General features: G+C 32.9%; 3 protein-coding genes across 9 annotated transcripts; all 3 read left to right on the top strand.

The window, feature by feature from the left end:
• Positions 1-6,787: 6,787 nt before the first annotated feature.
• Positions 6,788-9,229, top strand: LOC110636209 (probable myosin-binding protein 6). Its single transcript, XM_021785792.2, has 3 exons — positions 6,788-7,576; positions 7,738-8,984; positions 9,068-9,229. The coding sequence occupies exons 1-3, from the start codon at positions 6,883-6,885 to the stop codon at positions 9,125-9,127; spliced, it is 2,001 nt and encodes a 666-aa protein (XP_021641484.2). The 5' UTR covers positions 6,788-6,882; the 3' UTR covers positions 9,128-9,229.
• A 799-nt stretch (positions 9,230-10,028) lies between these two features.
• On the top strand, positions 10,029-14,174 carry LOC110636180 (uncharacterized). Of its 2 annotated transcripts, none has more exons than XM_021785749.2 (4): positions 10,029-10,325; positions 10,584-11,297; positions 11,880-13,294; positions 13,728-14,174. In XM_021785749.2, exons 2-4 carry the CDS (start codon positions 10,664-10,666, stop codon positions 13,785-13,787), a joined length of 2,109 nt encoding a protein of 702 aa, XP_021641441.2. In that variant the 5' UTR covers positions 10,029-10,325; positions 10,584-10,663; the 3' UTR covers positions 13,788-14,174. The 2 variants fall into 2 exon arrangements, with proteins under 2 accessions (XP_021641441.2, XP_021641440.2); XM_021785748.2 differs by having other exon boundaries at positions 10,584-11,312.
• A 1,113-nt stretch (positions 14,175-15,287) lies between these two features.
• Positions 15,288-21,737, top strand: LOC110636231 (high mobility group B protein 15). 6 transcript variants are annotated; one of them, XM_021785847.2, is made up of 8 exons: positions 15,377-15,398; positions 15,695-15,755; positions 16,679-16,903; positions 18,431-18,509; positions 19,839-20,001; positions 20,079-20,198; positions 20,461-20,861; positions 20,962-21,737. In XM_021785847.2, exons 3-8 carry the CDS (start codon positions 16,734-16,736, stop codon positions 21,406-21,408), a joined length of 1,380 nt encoding a protein of 459 aa, XP_021641539.2. In that variant the 5' UTR covers positions 15,377-15,398; positions 15,695-15,755; positions 16,679-16,733; the 3' UTR covers positions 21,409-21,737. The 6 variants fall into 6 exon arrangements, with proteins under 6 accessions (XP_021641538.2, XP_057992807.1, XP_021641539.2 ...); XM_021785846.2 differs by lacking the exon at positions 15,695-15,755 and having other exon boundaries at positions 15,288-15,398; XM_058136824.1 differs by lacking the exon at positions 20,079-20,198 and having other exon boundaries at positions 15,350-15,398.
• The last annotated feature ends 1,159 nt before the right edge of the window (positions 21,738-22,896 follow it).

The following is a 22,896-nucleotide window of genomic DNA, read 5'->3' as shown; positions in this document are numbered from 1 at the left end:
ATTAATTTGATTCAATTCTCCTGGCTAAATCTTGTATGAATTGAACTCCTAATAGAAGTGGGTTTGGTGGATTGCATTTAGTGTTTGTGAGAATATAACGGAAAGAAATTGAGACTCAAATTTGAGATGGCATAATAATATAAATGGCTTCAATATCACTAAATTAAAGTTTATTGGTTTTGAATTTTTATTTTAATACTGCACTAAAATGATATTACAAGTGAGCTTTTACAGGCTTGGCATGATGCTAGAAATTAGTTTCATACTATGATTAATTGGAAATTTTCCTTGCCACTTCTTATCATTCAAGTATATCTCACGGTTCTATCCTGTGTGGCAATTTATGCTGTAATTGACTTGTTGGAAACAGCTTTTCCATTAGAGACGTAATTGGATTCGAATTTTTATTTTAAAGCTATCAATACTGAGTAGGATTTGGAAATCTGAAAAGGGATTAACACCAAAAACTTTCTCAATCACACCACCAACCTTAGCCAGTGCCTTGTGATTTGATAGACAGCACAAATGCCGAAATGTGATTCCAGGTTTGAATAAGAGCACCAAAAACAACACTTTCGGATAGAAGATTCTTCCACAGCAACTCTTATCAAATTACCATGCGTAGAAAATTAAACATGTTTAGACATGTTTCTTGATCTCTCAGTAATTAACAAAAGGTGAAAGATATCAAATCGTAAGTTCCCATCAAAACAGATGGGAATCACCTGTGCACAACCAGAGGCGCAATCAGTGATATGGGTTGTGGTTAAAAGTCATTTTTGGCACAGCTGTGTTGGAGAAGTGGGACCCTGGTGTTCTGGATTTGGCATTGTCTGATGTTGTTAAAAAATCTGAGCAGGGGATTGTTGGCACTTAGCTTTCAGGAAGATGTTTATTTATTGGGGATGTAAAGGCGAGTTAGTTTCAAGGTTGGTTGCCTACTTCTTCTGTTTCAGTCCTATTAATTGGAGGGGGTCCGCTTTTGTTATGGCTTATGGAGCTTAGTTAGGGACCATATTTTGAAATTTGAATGCTAGGGTCTCTTCCTTCCTTGCTGCTGACTCCCTTTCAGTCTCTGGGACTTTACAGGAGCCAAGAATTCAATGGGATTTCAATTTTTCCTCCAGGAGGGAGAACTGAAATTCTGGCTACTATTACTTCATCAGATCTTACTATCAGACAATATTTTAAAATTTTTACTATTTTAAAAAATATATATATTTTTTAAATATTAAAGAATAGTGATTCGAACTCAGCTACTAAATCAAGTCAGATAATTATATATCATTACTCTGACATATATAAAATGCTTAGTAATAAATAACATTTAGGATTTCAATTATGATTAACATTTAGTAAGGGATTAAAAGTGAAAACTCGAATTTGAATTTACGAAATGAATAATATACTTTCTGAACTAAACTAGAGTACTAAACTATTCAAGAATTAAAAACTTAAATGCTCGAAGATTATTAGATACTATCGTAATCTCAAATACCGAGTTATGTTGATCAAAATTTTCATATTTGTTACAGATGTTTTCATTAATCAACAGATAAAAATGGGGTATGAAACTTGATCAAATATCATGCTAAATGATACTAATTAAATGATACTAATCCATAATTAATTGATGTTTGCTTAATTTTAAATTCTAGTGACACTCTATAATAAATCATACATTAATGTATTGACACTCCACGATCTTTGGATTATTTTACATTAATTGGCAGAAATTTGAATTGTTTTAAAGTCTTTGGAGTCTACCTAGCATAATATGGGCTCATTTCAAAGCGTAATATTGGAGGGATTTTATTCATTTATTATTTCATATAATATTTATTTATTTATTATATGCAATGTTTTAAATTTGATTCAATTCAAAAAGAGCCGTATTCATGTGTTCATGTTATTAAAATTTTGGTAGATTATAATTAATTAATTTTTAATAAAAAATTTAGGGATAAATAGAGTATTTTATTTCAAGATTAAGGAAACCCCACATACTACTGGAGATTTATAATATGTCTTATTTATTGCCCATTTATGAAAAATTTCAATAATAATTAATAAAATTTTAACTCGAAATTAAATTTTTAACTATTGTGAATAATAATTAATTTATTTATTTCGCTTTAAAATTATTGTCCCAATAATTATATAAAAATATTATAAAAAAAAATGAAAGTATTTAAATTTCAAAAAGAATATAAGATGATTATTAATTATTCTGCACTTGATAGTGATGAAATAAATTAATTCCCTGTGTACTTGACGTCTATACAGTTTCAACAACCGCCACGAGAAAGCCCTCCAACCACTGCAATTTCACCTACTCAAAATTACTGGGAGATGATGACGACCACAGCATATTCAAGAGATCAAATTTCTACATCAAGAATTAATTTTATGATTTCCTACCGCATTTATTGGTCGACATTTAATACCCTTATATTTATTGAGATATTCAAATATTTTATTTAAATAAATTAAAAAAATTTTATTTAATTTTAATTTAGCCTAAAAATTACGCAGTTGAGTTTTTTAATTTTTCATCTAGATCAAAAAATAATAAATTTAATATAAAAATTTTAATTTTTAGGCTGAATTATAAATTTAAATAAAAATTTATAGATTAATTTAAATAAAAAATTTGAAAATAAGTTAAATTGAATAACTCAATTAAATATACGGATGAAATTAAACATTTAATTAATTATATTGAAATATTAAATTGAATAACTCAAATAAATAGAATTTTCTCATACACTTGATTAAATTGAAAATACATAATTACTGCCAAGGAAAAACATATATATATAAAAGAAAATTGTTATTATACACGAAAATTTATACACGTAAATGGTTTATTGTTGAAATGAGTGAAATTCTTGTTTTATATTTCTATTGGATTTATGATAGCAATATTGACAAAAATTGTTCCAATATTTAAAAAAAGAAAAAGAAAAAGAAAAAGTGATCATGGAGATACTAGTTGGCTGCATATAGTTCAAAGAAAATGACTATTGATGATCTAAACAGGGAGCGAAAATCCAACTTTGAATCACTTGCAAATTTTATTAAAGAGACTGTCATCTCCTAGAAGAAGAACAATTAATGACTTTTCAATTTCTAGATTTCTGTCCTGTTTAAAAATTTTGGAGGTAGTGATAAGGTTTATTGTTTTTTAATGGAAAAATTTAGATTTGATCACTAGAGAATATATTATTAAAATAGGTAATTATAATATTAGTTTTTTGTAAATTATAAAATAGACATGAAGAAATATTTTTATAAATTAAAAAAAAATTAATTGTAAAAAAAATCTTGAATTTTATTAATTTTGTAATAAAATCTTAAAATTGATATAATTATCAATTAAACATTTAAACATTTACGTTTAATTAATGTCTCAAATTAATCTATTAAATATATTAATATTTGATTGACCAACAGGTTAATTTGAAATACAAATCAAATATGAAAATTTAATTGATAATTATGCCTACATTAGAGTTTAATTATAAAAATTAATAAATTTTATGAGATTTTTTTATAATTAATCTTAATTTCTTTTTTTTTTTTTGTGAATTCTTCGGTAATAATATAGTAGCTGATGTGAAATTTCTATTAAATATACTAATATTTGATTGACCAACAGGTTAATTTGAAATACAAATCAAATATGAAAATTTAATTGATAATTATGCCTACATTAGAGTTTAATTATAAAAATTAGTAAATTTTATGAGATTTTTTTATAATTAATCTTAATTTCTTTTTTTTTGTGAATTCTTCGATAATAATCTGATGTGAAATTTCTATTAAATGTACTAATAACTTTTTTACGGTTAAATCCATTTGAGATATTAAATAAACGTGAGGGTTTAATTATTTAAATTTCAAAATTTAATTACAAAAATTACTAATGTAACACTCTAGGTCGAAGCCCTCACGGTTTTAAAACGAGTCACTAGGAGTTACGAACCATCAACTTATAAACTCAGCATCTCTCCTGTGTTTTGCCGATGTGGGATTTGCCTAGGGTGTTACAATCCACCCCTTATGAGACTCAGCGTCCTCGCTGAGGTTTGCCCCACCATCGCCCAAGGTTGCACACAGAGCGATTTTGATACCACAAATGTAACAGTCCGGCTCACTAGTGATATTGTCCGCTCTGGGCCGAAGCCCTCACGGTTTTAAAACGCATCACTAGGGTTATGAATCATCAACTTATAAATCCAGCATCTTTCCCAAGTTTTACCGATGTGGGATTTGCTTAGGGTGTTATAACTAAATTTTAAAATTTTTTAACAATTAAAAAAAATCACACTGTGAGTTGATCGTAGGGGCGAAAATATCACGCTAATTTAACTAGGCCAATAGAATTTGTTAGAAAATTATTCGTCGCCTTCATGTCACATATATATTATCTAATAATTATATAAAATTTACTTTTTATATTAAAAAAATACATTTAATTATTCTCGTTTACATAAATATCTTAAGCTTTTATCCTCAAGTAAGTGTGATAAGAAGTTTTAAAAAGTGAAAATTTTTTAATAAATGTATAATTAATTTATTTATATATTTTATTTTATATGTTAAAAAATTAATTTTTTTTATAAATATAAAATATATTGAAAATATTTTATAATTTATTGAATTTATGTGGTTCCACTAATAAAATGGAAAAAATAAATTAAAATATAAAGAAAATCTAGTTCCACAAATTGCGGATTTTTAAAAGAACTTGTTTTTTTGGGGGTGTTTACATTGGTTTTGATTATGTCAATAATTGAGAGAATTGAATTGACAACCTTAACCAAAGTCAAATGAATTTTGAATTTGTCTGAAACTCTGATGTAGACTTGATTTGGCCGCAACTAGTGGCAAGAAAATTTCACCCTTTATATATATATATATATATATATATATATCAATGATAATTTTAATTAAATATATTAATTTATATATTTCATATACATACACACACTAATCAAATGATATATAATATTTTAAAATCATTATAGTAGATCACAACATTCAATTCACATATCGTAATCCCTTAAATTTTTATTTTTTTTTTATAAAAATTAATTAACACATATGTAAAATAGAAACAAGACACACCTTTAGTCATTTATTTTCTTTTTTCTTATCTTTCTTCAATTTTAATTCTTCTAGTTTGGATTCAAGTGCATCCTTTTCAACTTGCACAGGTTGGCTTTGTTGAATCATGTAGGATGATTCATTAAAAGATGTATCAAATCACATCAACTTTTTTCTTTTTATATTAAAAATTTAGAAATTTTTATTTGCGAGATAATTGCAAATAAAGAATAAAAATATAAATGAAGAAATAAATAAATTAACTTTCAGCAGAGGAAATTTCCAAATAAGGCATCATTTAGCTCTAGAAGGGTTTTTTTTTTTTTTTTAATAATATGAAATATTGTTGGAAATGTTCCTAATGAGTTACGTGGTTAGATATAAATAAAATGAAAATTGGCTTATTCAATGACGTATATTAAAATTATCGTGGCAGTAAAACTAGAATAAGTCTATTAATAATGATTAAAAACGAGATAATATGGATTACTTGAGGATATTGTAACTTGTGTGCATGAATCATGCATGCTCTTAATAATTATTCTAACTCTTTCGTCTTGTTGATATGCAGGTCAATTGTTTCAATTTTCAAGTCATATATATACATATAATAAGAAATTTTCAGTATAATTTTTTTTTTCTGAAGATATGAAAAATAATATATAATTAGATTTCGATTGTTTTATAAAAAATAATTTATAAATAAAAAATATATTTTTCATTATTTATTTATAATGTTAAGTTAATAATGTGTATTTATTTCATATATGTATAAGTTTATTCATATTTTACTTAGATTACTAAAGTTTAAAAATAAAAATTAATTTTCTCTTTCGAAAAATAGAATTTTTTTTTAAATTAACTTAATTTTTTTTATCAAATAAATATTTTTTATTGACTAATTTTTTTAAGTACCTTCAAATATCAAAAAATATAAAAAATATTTTATAAAAAAATATTTTTCATGAAATAAATAAAATTTTAGTGTGAAAAAAAACTTCTAAAAATTTCATTATGTGCTTGTGAAATTGCGCGAAGATTGAGATTTTTCTGATTTTGCTTTAGCATAAATTTTATATAAAATAATTATTTTTTAAAAATATTAAATTAAGAAAAAATAATAATGATATTTTATAAAAATAAAAGCATATAATATTTTATTATATCTATTTATAAAAATTTTATATTTATATCTTCAATTTTTTAATTAAATACCAAATTTGTGAGTTTATGTTTTCTTTATAGCCCAACCATATCGAATGAGCATTACTATTGGGTGTGGTTGCGGTACAAACATTTTATCTCCCACATTTGTGGGCTTGTTACATTGAGTGGGCTGCCTCTTCGGCCTTCTGCTCGTACTGATTATGTACCATTTGATTCCCTTATTTCCAATCCGCCTGGGACGACACATAATAATAATTAATAAAATGCATTGTGCTTTTTTTTTTTTTTTTTTTTTTTCTCCTTTTAGTGTTCTTTTAAATTTTAAAAATTTTGTTACCAAGAAACACCGCTTCAATTTTTTTTTTCTTTCCAAGGATTGTGGTATGTCTGGCTGTCTGCCCACGTGCGTCCTGCCCGAAAATTCGCCAGATTTATAACCAAACTAGGGGTTGTAGTGAGATGACAGGCACTATGGCTATTCATGGCACTTGTTGCTATTCATGGCAATTGTTGCTTCCTCTAGCTTTTCTCTGCAACCAAACAGAGGATTAGTTCATTAGTTCTATCAATTTCATAAGCAAGAAACAAATTTTCTGAGGAAAAATGCCTTGCCATGCCATTCGTGGATGGAATTTTAGTGAGCTCGTGGGTGCATTTCTTGATCTTTCCATTACCTTCCTTCTCCTGTGCGCATCAACTCTTGCTTACTTCGCCTCCAAATTTCTAGGCTTGTTTGGATTGAACTTGCCATGCCCTTGCAATAGCTTTTTTGCAAGTTCTGACAACACCAACAATACCTGCTTGCAAAGACCATTAGTTGATTACCCTTCGCAGAAAATTTCATCTGTTCAATCCTCTGTGAAAAGCAAGTTCCCTTTCGGTTCGATAGGGAACGATTTGCAGTGGAATTCCAACAAGGAAAATGATAAACATGAGGGTGTCGGATCGGAGGGTGAGGTCTCATGTATATCATCTTCAGAGAGGAGGACAGACAACAATACAGGCGGAGATTTGGCTAAGATGAAAGAAAAGAGTTTTGTGATGGGTGCAATGAACTTGCCGGATGTGAAAGAAGGAAGACATGAGTTGAAAGGGAAGTGGATTTCTCGCCACAGATCAAGACATGGCCTCAGACGCCGCAGAAAAGGCTCTGTTGATCACAATGGGAAGTTTTCCTGGGTTCCATCATATAAATCATTATGGTCGAATGTAGAAACACCTCAATCGGCTTCTGCCAGAATCAGTAAATTGGAGGATGAAGCCGACAAGGATCCTGCTAACTTTGAAGGTGCATCAGGTGATGGTTTTGTTTGTTGGCTTACAATGTGCTTGAAAAATTTCATTGTTTGTTGGCTTGCGTGTGTTTGCGCATTGAAAATAAGATTGATGTAGAAAGAAAATTGTGATAGGGATTTCATCAAAGCATATGTTTCATTATTTCTTCACATGCTGATGCAGCCTGTAATGTGAATGCTTGTGAAATTTTGAATGCAAAGGAAGCCTCGGTGGATATTGGTTCGAAGAGAAAGTTTTCCCATGGTTTTGAATTGAATGAATCTGTAGATGAGAATGAACCCACAGAGGAAAGTGCATTAACTGCTGATGAGATCAATTCAAATGCGGATCAAGGTTCAGATTGCAATGCAAAGAGTACAATAAGACTCCTGGAACAAGCACTGGAAGAGGAACATGCTGCCAGGGCTGTCCTTTACATCGAACTAGAGAAAGAGAGAAGCGCTGCTGCTACTGCTGCAGATGAGGCCATGGCTATGATATTGCGTCTACAAGAGGAGAAGGCATCTATAGAAATGGAAGCAATGCAATGCCAGAGGATAATAGAAGAGAAATATGCATATGATGCTGAAGAAATGAACATTCTCAAAGAGATTCTAGTAAGGAGAGAGAGGGAAAAGTATTACTTGGAGAAGGAAGTTGAAGCCTACAGGCAAATAATTTATGGGAATGAACAGTTGGATGCAGAAATGTATGGTGTGGCAGAAACAAAGGGGGAAATAATATTATATTCAAGCAACGAAGATATGCCGCCACAGCCGAGTAATGATTCTACTGACAAGGAGGAGAAGGAATTTCCAAGTAAAAAATACAGTGAAGATAATTCAAATCGAGTGGACATTCCAAGGCATCCAAGTCCTGAAAAAAATCCTGATGAGGAAAGGAAAGCACAGAAAATAAATGCAACTTCAAAGTTAATTCAGTCTACTATTCCTCCAGCACATAATTTGCATCAGAAAGCTATTGATCATAAAGAAAGTGAAGGTGCTATTCATGATGTTCATGTCATTGATGATCAAGCCAGTGTCTATAAGCGGGTCATGAGAGACAAAAATAAGCAGCTTTCGATGAATGCTGCTGCTACCTCAAAAAATCCTAACATTCCCATTGGATTACCACCAACTGGTAGTTCAAGAAGCAGATCCTTACGTTCTGATATGCGAAGAAAATCCATGTCTGCATTTGATGCTGAAAGGTTTAAAATTGACAATGAGATTAGTTGGCTCAGAGAAAAGCTAAAATTTGTGCAAGAAGGAAGGGAGAAGCTACAGTTCACTAAAGGGAACCCGGAAAGAGAGAAAATTCAGCTACAAATTGTGGAGGATATCATCAGTCAGCTTCGAGAGATTCGACATTTAACAGAACCTGGAAAGGCTGCCCGCAGGGCCTCATTGCCTCCTCTAACATCTAATGTATGTACGCATCTGATTTTACTTCGTCATTTTTGAAGAGTTGCTACTGTTGATTTTCACAAAAAGCTTGCATCAATTTTCAGGTTATGTCAAAGAAAAGGCGTTGGCGAAGCGGTCCTTTGCTGGTGGAAGGGAGCAGTTAAGATAGTGCAGACACTTTTCATGGCTCTGATAGCACCTGCAATTTAATATTTCACTCCATTTTTCAGTGGGACAAGTGAATATAAAACCAACCTTGTTTTTTTTTTTTTTTTTTTCACTAACTATCCTTTTTCTTATTTTTTTAATCTATTTCTCTAATTATAATTATCAAACTATAATATTTTATAGTAATATATTAACCTAATATTCAAAAAAATTAAAATTTTATATGTTTTTATAATTAGAGTTAATTTTTTTTTCAATTTTAACATAATTTAAAAATTTAGTATTTATTATGATGCAAAGCCTTAACACACACGTACACTCACTCCTCCCATCCTCCTAATAGAAAAAATACAAATTTGATAAATATCCAACAGAGATAGCGTTTGTATCGGTGAGGTTATTGTTTGAAAGATCAAGGTGAAAGAGAGATGTCAGATTTCCAAATTCATGGGGAATGAATGGATTTAGAAAGGAAAAGAATTGTAAGGCTTGCCAAGTTCCCTATTGTGGCAGGTATTGCACTTATAAGATTATTGGTTGACAAATCAAGTGTTGGAAGAGATTTCAGAAATCCTATACAATTTGGAATTGCACCTGTGAGACCATTGTATTGCAAATCGAGGCCAGTAAGAGACCTCAACATCCATAAGAGCATTTCTATCGTATTACAAACAAACAAAGATAAATGGCTTTTTTCTTTGGTACATAAGATTGATGACATGTCTTTGATAAGAGGGGAAGGAACGTACAACTTACACGTACCAGATGGTCTGGATCCGTTTTATCAGTAACGAACAAAATTATGACGGTTTTTCCTCGAGAAGCGTGACGGTGTTAATTTCATTTAAGAGGCATCATTATTTACCAAATGACCAGCCATTCCTCCATCTAATACCACCCACTGTAACGGAAGTTGCGCAATAATCAATCCTACTCTCTCTCTCTCTCAGTATCCCTAAAAATGGGGAACGGACAAATGGCGCGTGAATTGACGGATCTTGACCACGTTATAAGTCTGTGGGAAGCAGCCAATGGTGTCATATCCATCTCGGGAATATAGAGAGGTTTGAATTGCACACTTAAAATTTCTTTCTTTGGAAAGAGAGCAGCTTCGTCCATTTCTATGGAATGAAATTTCATTGCAACTCTCGTAGGCCGATGATTCATAATTAAGTCCACTCAAATAGTATCTCGGTGAGTCAACTTGTAAACCATACTAATGCTAAGTTTCTCTTTTTGGGATTTGTTTGGTTGTTGGGAAACCGAAGGAAAATGAAGAACGTGAATGGAAAAAAAGTTAATATATATGACCCTTTTTATTCATAATTTTATGCTTCTTGGGTAATTAAATGGAGCACTATTTGCTAGACTTTTTTTGTTATTCCATAATTCAATGAAAAGTTTAATGGCAAATTGTAGACTTGATATATTATCCTCTTTGCTTTTCTTCAGTTTTCTCTCAATCGGACGGGAAACTGGTTAGTTTGATTAGTCAGCTGGGCTGGGTTACTGAAGAATTGTTTTCTGGAAAAATGCCGTGTCATGAGATACAATCGTGGACGCTTAGTAGGCTAGTGGGTGCATTTCTTGATCTCTCCATTGCGTATCTTCTCCTCTGTGCATCAACTCTCGCTTATTCTGCCTCAAAATTTCTGGGTATGTTTGGATTGTCTCTGCCATGCCCTTGCAATGGACTTTTTGGTGACCCCAATAGTGATAATTGTTGGCAAACAGCTCTTGTAGACTGTCAATCAGAGAAGATATCATCTGTTCAATTCTCTGTTAAGAGCAAGTTCCCTTTTGATTCAATATGGGACAAAAACCTGTATCAGACAAATTGTGAAAATACAATTTTTGGATTAGATGATGAAGCATCGTCTGGCTCATTTCATGAGAGGAGTGAAGAAGTGTTTGTTGGGAGTAGTGTAATGTATGCAAGGGATGTGAAAGAGAGGTTTGATAAGGAGAAGGGGTGTTTGAGTCAGAAGGTTAGACTTGCTCTTGGGCGTCGTAGGAAAGGTTCTACTGAAATTGGGAGGTCATCTTCTTCTTCATCATACGATCCTTTTAGGTGGGATGCACAAGCTCTTCGTCAGTCTCCTGCCAGTGCCAGTAAAATGATGAATGCGAGTGATGAAGGCAGCATGGTACCTGATAGTTCTGGTGGTAATATCCTAAATTGTGAGTGTGAAGAGTAGTTTGGCATTAATATTTTCTATTTCTATAGAATCTTTTTTCTAATATGAATTGGCAATTTGGCATGGTTCTGATATTTTAATTTTACATTTAATGTTTCTACCACTTTGAGCAGATACTTTGTGTTTTATGTTCTGAGAATTAGAGTTAGATGGTTTTACAGCATCGTAATTTTGTTTGTTTGGATTCTTTTTCTTTTTACAATGCTCATGAGAAGGTCCAAATATTATGTTTTTAGATGGTCCATATGTTATGAAGAGGTACTGAATGAGAATTATAATATTACGTTGAAATATAGAACAGAAGTAACATATCTAGCTTTGTAATTGCCCTAGTCTTCCCATTTTATATGTCAGCATCAGCAGAGGAAGAACTTTGTATCTTCCCTGGATGGACTGCACATTTTTAAGTGAAAGCATCCAAATTTGAGTTTGACTTTGCATAAGCCCTGCATGTCTTTAAGAAAAAATGTTTTGAACATGGTATGCATATGCTAATGTTACTTCTGCATAGTTGATGCTGCTTCTAATGTGCATGATTATGTGATTTTAGATGGCAGGGACTCTTCAGTGGAATTGCGTTTGTTGGGGAGAAAGTCCCCTGATTTTGAATCAAATGAACCTATAAATGAAATTAAACCAACGGAGAAGGTTACATCACCTGAAGATGAGTTGAAATTTAATGCACAAGGGGAGCTTCCCTTTGGTCCTGATGAAAACAATGCAATTAGAGTATTGGAACAAGCACTTGCAGCAGAGCATGCAGCTCGTGCTGCTTTGTACCTTGAACTTGAGAAAGAGAGGAGTTCTGCTGCTACTGCCGCAGAGGAGGCCATGGCAATGATTCTGCGTCTACAAGAGGAGAAGGCATCAATCGAAATGGAAGCTAGGCAACACCAGAGGATGATAGAAGCAAAATCTGCTTATGATTTTGAAGAAATGAACATTCTTAAAGAGATCCTACTAAGGAGGGAAAGGGAAAAGTATGTCTTGGAAAAGGAAGTTGAAACCTACAGACAAGTGATTTTTGGAAGTAAGCAGCTGCATTATGTGCATTATGATCCACAAGGCACAGGAACCTCACACGGAAAAGGGGCTTATTCGTTGCAATATTCAGGTGAGGATCCGTTGCAGATGCTGCAGAGAATTGGTGAATCCATTTGTGAGAAGGAAAATGTGGATCATACTCTAGTCTTTGGGAAAGAGTTACCAATCCCAAAGTTGGATGAAGTATTTCCTCAGGAAAGAGATATGCAATTACAATTTGACTTATCAACTGCAGAAGGATATAATTTGCATGAGAAAACTGTTGCCCCTCTTGGGGAAGTACAGAAACAAAGTGATGTCATTATTACAAGTGAAGGATTGGCATCAAAGGCAATTCAGACTTGCAATGAAACTGAGAATAGTTTTCCGTATAATTCTGATGATTCAGAGAAGCACGACCAAGATTCATGCAATGCAATGGTAAACATGGATGCTCATGTTCATGATGTTTATATGATTGGTGATAAATTTAATATGCCTGGTGAATTCAGAGGAATTGGAATTGAAAAACTGTTAGTAAATGCCATCTTAGACATCCCAAAATCATGTGATAGTCGAGCAATTACCAGTTCACAAACTAAGCAGGGCATCAGCAGAAGCTACTCAGACATAACTAGTGGAATGCCACGTGTGGGTTGCTCGCAAAAAAAACCCTTGGTTTCTGTTTTTAAGAGAAATTCCATGTCTGCAGTTGATTATGAGAGGTTGAGAATTGACAATGAAGTTGGAAGGCTATGGGAAAGGCTAAGGGTTGTACAAGAGGGTAGAGGGAAGCTCAATGTATCTATGGAGCACATGGGAAAAGAAAATATTCAGTTGCAACTTTTGGAGAATATCATGAGCCAGCTTCGAGAGATTCTACAATTAAATGAACTTGGAAAGGCTGTTCGCCAGGTTTCATTGCCTCCTTCATCTTGTAAGGTATCGTATCTATTGATTCATTTAGTATGGTTTAACATGACTGACTGATGTTTAATATATCTGATTTTGTTTTATCCATTTTTGTTTAATTTACAAACAAGTATGATAGTTAAATGCATGTTTCCCCATTCATTTAATGTTCTGTCACATAATAATCACCGTTCTAAACATATGTAGTAAAGTTGTGTCCTTGATGTTCCTCAATAGAATAGGTTGCAAAACCAATTCTCTGCAGATACTGGTGAGACGATGTTGGTTTCGGATCAGCCAACTGCAACTGGATGTAGATCAATCTGAATATTTATATACAATTATCTTTAGTCATAACAAAGGAGTTGTTACACTTTCAACTTTCATGTTCTCTTACACCTGCTAATGATGCTTGTGGTGCAACTTATTTCTTTATGCTGATCAAGAAGCTTCATATTTTCAGATTATGTCCAAGAAAAGGCGCTGGCAAAGTGTTTCTTTAGAAGTGCATAAAAGCATTTAGACGGTGGTGGAGATCTTGAAGCTAATTATGGTACTCTCTGGACAAATGAGCTCTTGTAAGAAGAAATGACTTGTAGTTACTTTGGACAGAACTGCCAGAAGGGATTATATGCAACAGCTGACAGTAGATGCAGAGCAATTGCACTGTTCTCACTGTAGAAATGCAGTTCTGTATCACTATCAGCCATGTAGCTACTGCTTGAGATATTTTGATAACAGGTCAAGTACCACTTGAGAAGTAAATTTCTACCATAAAGTAGAGAGTTTTTTCTCCATAATTTTTAGGTTCAATCTGTTGGATTGCAGTTGAATAATGACGAATTGCTTTGTGTGTTTTGTTTGAATTTTTGAGGGAAGTTGAATCTGGCCTGGAAATTTACTTGCCATAGTTTGGATAAATTTAAATTGTTATTTTCTCCCCAGAATTTTGCTTTGGTTAAGTATAGTTGTTAACCTAATTATTCATAAAATTGTCATAATTTTATAAATTATCATGAAAAATTTTAATTTTAGTAATGAGTTGGAAATTTGAACCCAAAGTCTTATCTCTAAAGTTTTTTTTTTTTTTTTTTTTTTTTTACAAACCTAAAGAAAAAATTTGGTTACTAATTAAAGACCAAAATCAAATAGAGAATGCAAAAATTTTTTACCAAACCTAAAAATGAAAATTAGGAAGCTAATCCTTAACGCTTGGCTTTACTTGATCTAGCAATTAAAAATATATAAATATTAAATTTGAGCTTACTCTTTATTTTTTTTAAAATTTTTAATAAAAATAATTATTTTAAATTATTTATTTTTAGAAATATGTAAAAAAAATTAGAAAAAAACTTAAAATTAAAATTTTGACAAATATCAAAGCAAGACTACAATACGGATACGAATGACTTCTTGATAAGGCAGAGAGAAAGATGGGATTTGTTTGGACTTATTCTAAAATTTAAAGTGCTTAAATGCCTTAATCAAAATATTAATGGAGCTGCTGTTACGGCACCCATATCACTTTTCGGGATATTTGATGAGAGAGAGAGAGAGAGAGAGAGAGAGAGTGCCGTTTCAACAGGGAAATCAATGGGACACGTTCTTCCCACCTATTTGGCAAATCCCCATTCTCATCAACTTCCATTAATAACCCATCTCCGCATTAACCACGATAATAAATAAATAAATATATATATATATATATATAAAATTTGTTTGCATTATTATCCGATAATATTTGTGGGTTTTTATCATATTTTCAATATTAATTATATTCCATTTTTAGCTCATTTGATTTGGGCACCCATCCGTATCATTTTGATGACATGTCACTCCATCCTTGTTAAAAGCCATTGGAATCCCGAAACTACCCTTCAGTATTTTAGAAAATAGCCAAAGGTAACGAGGGTAAATTTGTATTTTTAATATATTTGATGTATTTTGGGCTTTTTTTCCTTCTCCACTCCTTCTCATCACCATACAAAAATTATCAAAATAGGGAGAGATAAAATAAATATATATTTTTATACAATCTCTTCATTTTCGTTTATTAATAAGGATTTAGTCTTAAGCTGCTTCCATATTATGATCATTTCATTTTGCATGTTCATTTCTGCCTATCTGACTGTGGGTAAGTCATTTTTCATATATATATTTTTAATTTTAATTCCTTTTGAAATATTATTTTAAGTATCCGCCATTCTTTCATGCATCAGGGTTTCCATTCTATATATTTATTTATTTATCTTGGAGAGGTATAAGACAATAAATATATTAATAATCTCAATAATAATATGTTGTTTATTCACATTAAGAAAAATGTGTAATAACAGCAATGAATAGTTCAGTGTTGTATTGTATTTCTTATTTCTATTATGGGCAATTTTGATGTATGTTTCACCATTATATTTCTTTGTTCTCCATTAGAAAGAAAGGGGAAGTACAGTTGTTATTTGAAATTTCAAGGAGATGGGTCCTCCGGGCAAAGGTGGGTTTTGGTTCTTCTTGGGTTTTATATATTTTGACTATTGAGGCTTTTACTTTGCATTCTTGATTGACGGACAACTGCCCCCACAAAATCCTTACCATGGTATCTTCCATATCTTTAACTCTGAAACAGTGTCAGATACATATAAGACAACGGGGGAAAGGAGAGAACTTTGCTCTATGTGTATCCACACACATACTATATCTTTGCAGAATATATCTTTGCAGAATTGCAGTGCCCTTTGGATGGCAGGATATCTTTAGAATGTCAGACAAGAAATAGCTGCTGCTTATATAGGCATTGTATAGGCCTGTGAACTGTGCTTTAAGAGGGAGAAGGGAGAGACCTTTTTAGAATCTGGGTATTTATTGCAAAGTCTTAAAAGGTGTCACCTCTATTGGTTCTGTGTCTGTTTGAAAGGACTGAAACTGGCTTAGATGGGCTTTTTTGGCTGTTATTTCTTAATAGTACTCTGGAGGAATTCACGGCTATGACAGCTTTAATTTATCATTTGCTTCTCTTGGGCATTGAATCTTTTCCTTGCTATAGGGATTTAATACATAAGCTGAGGTTGTTGGTAAACATCAAGCTCTTTTTATGATCATTGCTACAATCTGCATTACGATTTTAATAGTTGCCTTTTGGTTTGTTCAATAAATTTTACTCAACTTATTCCTATTTGGGTTTGTCACTATCTGTTTGATATTTAGCCTTTCTTCGGACTTTCGTTTATTCCTGAAATAAAAGTCTTTTTAAGTTGTATTATTGGCATTGTCTCTGATAAGGCCCCGCAGTTTTCATGTCTTGCTTTTTCCATGCAGTTAGTTCTATCTGCAGCTCTTTTATCGTTTGCTGATTCTGAACTCTTTCTTTTCCCTTTTTTTTTTCTTGATTTTTTTTCTTTCTTTTTTATTTGTCTGCAGCGAGTGAAAAGAGCAAGTAGTACGAAGGGCTTTGATGGTTGAATAGGAGTCGGCAATGGCATCAACTTCTTGTGCCAAGCAGAGTCCTGTGCCTATGAAAGAACCAGTCATGAGCTATCTTCAGTACCCAGCACCTCTGGCAAGATATGAGGATGTTGCTGCCAGTCCTAAGCTTTTCATGGCTACTTTAGAGAAGCTCCATGCTTCTATGGGAACCAAGTTCATGTAAGCTTCATGACATTCTTTACAGGTGTATTATAAGCCTCTACTATTCTGGAGCTTTTCATATTAAATGCAAGGATAATGCTATTTTAAATCCTAGGTGCCATTATATTGGGTTGGAAACCAAAAGTGATAATTTCTCTCTCACTCTTTAGTATATTATACATGTTATGTGTGTTCATGCTGCTTACTGTAGGTTTGAAAATACATTTGCTGATAAGCAGTGGCTTCTTTGTGTGAGGAAAAAGAAAGGATATTTTTGATTCTTTGTTCGTAACTTATTTAGTGAAACGTGATTGGTTGCGCATCTCCAATTTTGGATGCCATATTTATGCTGAAGATATCAAATGTCTATTCTTTTACTTTCTCCTTTCCCCTATTTTCTGTTGATTCACTTTACATTGCTGTGTTCCTTGTTTTATAATCTTATTCTCAAATAATGCAAGCAATGACTGGCAAATCTTGTGTGAAGGTTTCAGTATTTAGTTTTAAGATATTGACTCTTTGACGAGTTACTTTTGTGAGTTAACTCTATTTATAAACTTGTCTAGTTTACCTGCAGGCAGTTTAATTGAACTTTTTGGTCTCCATATTGATGAATTTTGCGGATGTTTTTTCTGTGAGTTACAAGTTTGTAAGGATGTAAATGTAGCGGTAGTAAATGCATTGCATATCAGGGTTGTGACACAAACTGATAATGTTTTGGATATTTGTTACTCATTCTTGTTGCTCTTTTTTTTTTTTTTTTTTTTTTTTGATGTGGATAAAGTTGCTTGTGAAACCAAAGAATTGACAATACTATTCCTATTTTTACTTGATTTAATTAGCTAACAGCAAACTTTATTTAATTAAAAGAAGTTTCCATGGTTATACTTTCTTTCATATTTTATTTGAATTGTTTTTGCATTTCAGTATGCCATTGATTTCCTCTTGAATATTGCATGTACTTGTATAAGATCTCAATTGAACAGTTTTACTGTATTTCATTTTTCTTGAGGAATTGGTTTTTCCTAGGGATTTTCATAGAGTAGTTGGTTCTCTGGAATGACATCTCTTCGGGTGGGAGGGTTCCTTGTCTTGTCATGCTTTTTTTGTGAATGGGACACCTGATTAGCTTAAATTGGTCTTTTATCTTGTTTTGCTGGTATGGTTTCTGGTAGCGTGGTTGCTTAATAATGTGATCCTTTACATGAAACTGAAGTAATAATTATGTTACAAACATAAAACATCTGATCCTAACAATTAGTTGGTTCATCTCAAGAAATCGTGTATTGACTCTGTGTTTATGGCCTGCCTAATTTTTATGAGTGTACTCTTCAAGAATGGGATTTTCAAATATTTTTGTTTCAAATTAGACAGTCTTGGTGAAGAGCTGATTTGTTTTTCTAGTAGAGGAACTCACAGAGATGTGTGTCATCTGTATCTCCTAACCTGTTTTGCATTTTTTGGAGAGCTGTTCCATATTTGAGAGGTACTCTGTTTTGAGAACAGGATTAGCTAGTTCTAACTTATTATGCATTCCAATTGCAGGATCCCCATTATAGGGGGAAGGGAGTTGGACTTGCATCGGCTTTTTGTGGAGGTAACTTCTCGTGGTGGCCTTGAGAAGGTAACATGAAATATTTACTGGTTGCTTGGTATTATACCTTGCTCCATTTTGATCATAAGCTTTGTAAATGGGTGAGTTTTGATTCAATATTGTGCCTGATGCTTCTTGTATTGGTAGATATGCCATTTTTGCAAAGAGGAATTTAATTATTGAACCCTTAAAATGCCTGCTACAGACATCATTTGTAATCTTTTGCTGATAATTGATGTGGAGCTCTAGTGCTGTTCATGTTGAATTTATGTTTCCCTAAAGTTGGCTTGAAACTGAAATCTGATCTGTTTTTACTAAGCTTATAAAAGAGCTTTTAACTACTCTCTCTTTTGATACTTCTTCAAGTGTCATTACTGTGTATGACAAATTCCCTGGAATTCTTGAGTTCTCTATTTCTTGAACAGGGAACTCACACTGACAATGTCAGAGTGATGCATTTCCTCCCAGATGTGTTTTCATATGCCTATCAAACATTCTTGTGTCTACCCCAACCTTCTGCATGATATTTTCTATCAATGGTCTACCACTGAAAAATGATTAAATATAATGTTATAAGTATGCCTACTCTTGATAGAATTGTTCTTTATTCCTCATTGACTCTGGAATATTAACTTTACTTCTAGTTTCTACTAATTTCTGCTATTGGGCCTTCAGCTCTATTGCTTACAGATGTAACTTGCAGAGTTCATGATTTACCTTCTGCAAGGTGCAACCATGGTTAAGATGTACTTGAAACATGGTTGCTCAGATCTCTATAATTTTTCTTTGAACTGCAACTCTGATCATGTGATCGAATTTGTCTCATTTTCAGACTGTATTCCAAAAAATGGCAATTGACCTTTTTTTTGGTGGTTGTAAATGAATTCTAGTTTAAAACCTTTAAGACGGTAATAGGAATTCTTAATTATAAGAAGGGATTAGAAGATAAACAAGTTTCATCAGGCAGCTAAATCTCATTTGCAAGGTTTAATTTAATAATCTGGAATAATCTATTACTTTTTTCTATTGCTATTTTCTGTTACTTGATAGCTGTCATTTGCTTTTTGCTGTTTTGTGTGAGCAATGACCAGAGTGAACAACTTCAATATATGAATGTTAAATTTTCTTCTTCATTTCTAATTTTCTATTGACGATCCAGTTGGAGGTACACTATCACTGAAGCTCATCTTAGAATGAAAGGAAGTACTGCTAGACCAAGAGGTCAATAGTTCCCATGTAGATGATTCTAGTTTTGCTGCATCATGTAGCTTACATTTTAAAGCAAAAGCTACTTGATAAACAAGTTTAATAATGATTAGTTGCAGTCATGTGATTACTATTATTTACTTGGAGATGCAGATTATTAGAGAGAAAAGATGGAAGGAGGTTACAGCCGTTTTCAACTTTCCTTCTACTGCTACAAATGCATCCTTTGTGCTGCGCAAGTACTATGGTTCCTTGCTTCACCACTATGAGCAACTTTACTTTTTTAAAGCTCAGGGCTGGGCTCCTGGCTCATCTGGTGTGTGCATTGAACACTCAGCCTTAATTTTTCACGTTCATGGATGTCGTATTTTAGTAGATTGCATCTTTTTGTAGTTCCCTTGCACAGCTCATTCGCATCACGGGTTCCAGCACAAGTGACTGTGCAACCATCACCTGAGTATCAAGCAGCTACAGCCCAGCAACAAATGACAAACACTGCAGGGTTGTGTGGAGGTCTCTTTTGTTGTCTCAACTTGAGCTTTATATCATGTTTGCTCTATTGATTGACTAAAAGTGGGAGAAGAAACAAATTTGTTTGGTAGAACTTGTATCCATCATGTAGATTTCAGATGCATTTCCATATATTTCCACCTGCTTGTTTTGTGGCGTTTCCATGACACATAATCACGAATATTCCCAGCCAAGTCTGCGGCTGCTTTTAATTTTTATTTTAGAGAGCCTTGTTTTCCCCTTTCTGAATATATTTTTGTTGCAGCCAGAGCAGCATCATCAGGAACTTCTCAAGTTATTGGGGTAATTGATGGGAAATTTGAGAGTGGATATCTTGTTACTGTAACAATAGGGACGGAGAAGCTCAAAGGTGTTATTTATCAAGCACCACAAAACCAATCATGCCAAGTACCACAGCATTATAATGTCTCTGCCAACAACATTGGTAATGCCCATGCTGCATCAGGCACACAACGGCGGCGGCGCAGAAAGAAAAATGAGATAAAAAGGAGGGATCCTGCTCATCCAAAGCCAAACAGAAGCGGATATAATTTCTTCTTTGCTGAGCAGCATGCAAGACTGAAGCCTCTTTACCCAGGGAAGGACAGAGAGATCAGTAGGATGATTGGTGAACTATGGAACAAGCTGAAGGAATCTGAGAAAGCAGTGAGGAACATATTATATTTCATATTTAACTCTTATCATTCTACTTTCCTTTATATTTCTTATAATTCCTTGAACATTCATTATGCTCTTTGTTAATTAGGTTTATCAGGAAAAGGCTATTAAAGATAAAGAAAGATACAGAATAGAAATGGAGAATTACAGGGAAAGATTGAAAACAGGGCGAGTTATTAGTGATGCAGTTCCACTACAGCAATGGCTACCTGAACAGGATATAGATATGGTGGATGCTGATATGAAGCCTGATGAAACTGATGGGGTGGACTCTCCTCAAACTATGAATAATAATAGTAGTTCGGGTGAAAGTGATTCTGAAGATGAAGATAAAACAGCCGAAAAGGATTTGGATAGGGGAGCATCTCTAGGGATGCAATTTAATGTTCGCGTTGGTCATGTAGGTATGGACACTTCAGCTGACGCAGCTGCTTTTGAGCCATCTAGTATGGAAGGAAATATTGGAGATCAGAGGGTAGAGATGGTTGGCAATGTGGGTGATGAAAACTTGGAGAATATGGTAGTTGAAACTTGAAACAGGCACAGAAAAATTATATGGCGAGGAACAATGATGCTCTCCACGAATTTGGATTTACTCTTTATGTTCATTACAGTGTTGTTAAATTGTGGCTGCAACTTCATATGGTATTTTTTTTTGATATTTCATCTCTTCGTCTAGAACTTCCATTTTATTATTTTCTAGTCTGTCATGCTGTGAAAAATAGCTTTAGCTGATGTAGGGAGGTGCAGAAGTTTTTGCTGACTTCTGACAGTTTTGTAGAAAGGAGGAAATTTTGATGCATTTGTTGAACTAACATTGTGGTTGCTTCTCAGCCAATGCTTTAAATATAATTCCTAAATTAATGGCTGGTGTGAATGCTATTTTCTTTGTATTGCTGGTGAAATATAAGACTGATTCTGAGATTCTACGGCTGCAGCTGGCAAATTATTATGTAACTTGGAAGGCTGTTTTGTTCTTATTTTAATTTGATTATTGAAATTATGGCAAAAAATTTGACAATTAATCAATGCTTATTTCTTGACAAGCTCTATTTACTGTTAGCTAGAATGTCCTTGTCTTGTAGCCTTGTTTTGACTGTGGACCCTTGTTTAACTGCAAATTAATGCTACTAAAATTTCAGCAATTTGAAGGTGGAATTTATCTAGTACGTCATTGTTGAATTCTTATTTTGGCAAATATGTTGGGAATTTAATCTAGTTTTTTCATTTTAAAATTTGAGGTATCACCAGGGCTTCCTAAGACATTAAAGTCGTCTTTTAAATTATAAAATCGGGTCCTGTTCAAAGATAAATGAAAAAAAATAGGCATGGCTATCCTCTGAACGTTGCATTTTCAACGCGAAGGCTTATGAACCAGAGGTAATTGCAATCGGTCCTTGCCAGCGCGGTGAAGAAATGGAAAAGCACAAAACACATGCCATCTTCAACGAGGCAATGAGAAAACCATATCGAGATACGTCTGGAAAAAAGAGCTCGTAAATGATACGTGGAACCTGCAAGTCTTACTGTGGATGAATTTCCAAAAATGATGGTTCTTGAATTGATGGCTGCTTTTTCTTGAGTTCATATGCAAATTCATTCAACCGATGGCTATCTCAATTTACAAGTTAAGCCGCGATTATTTCATCCAGTTGCTTTCACCGTGGCACAAACCCTGAATTCACTGCTCTCTGCTTTCTTGTTATAAATAAAAATCCAATGCTTGTTGATGATGGATGAAGAAACTCGTTGCCTGTATTGACTCTTAACAACAGCCAAGTCTTAATTCCAAGCTAATTGGATCAGCATATTAATCATTTTTCACTAAGTTAATTACCGTAGATTGACAATCAGAATGGACTCTAACAGAAACTAAATAAATAAATAATGATTAATTAAATAATTCATTTTCACACTTATTATTGTAATTTTTTTATAATTAATTTAAAATTAAAAATAAAAAATTTAAATAAAAATATACAATATCTGACATTCTATATATATATATATATATATATTCTTG

This window comes from Hevea brasiliensis, chromosome 15 (genome assembly GCF_030052815.1).
Source record: "Hevea brasiliensis isolate MT/VB/25A 57/8 chromosome 15, ASM3005281v1, whole genome shotgun sequence".
Classification (NCBI taxonomy): domain Eukaryota; kingdom Viridiplantae; phylum Streptophyta; class Magnoliopsida; order Malpighiales; family Euphorbiaceae; genus Hevea; species Hevea brasiliensis.
The sequence above is the reverse complement of the archived record's forward strand: the minus strand, read 5'-3'. Positions and strand labels throughout refer to the sequence as shown.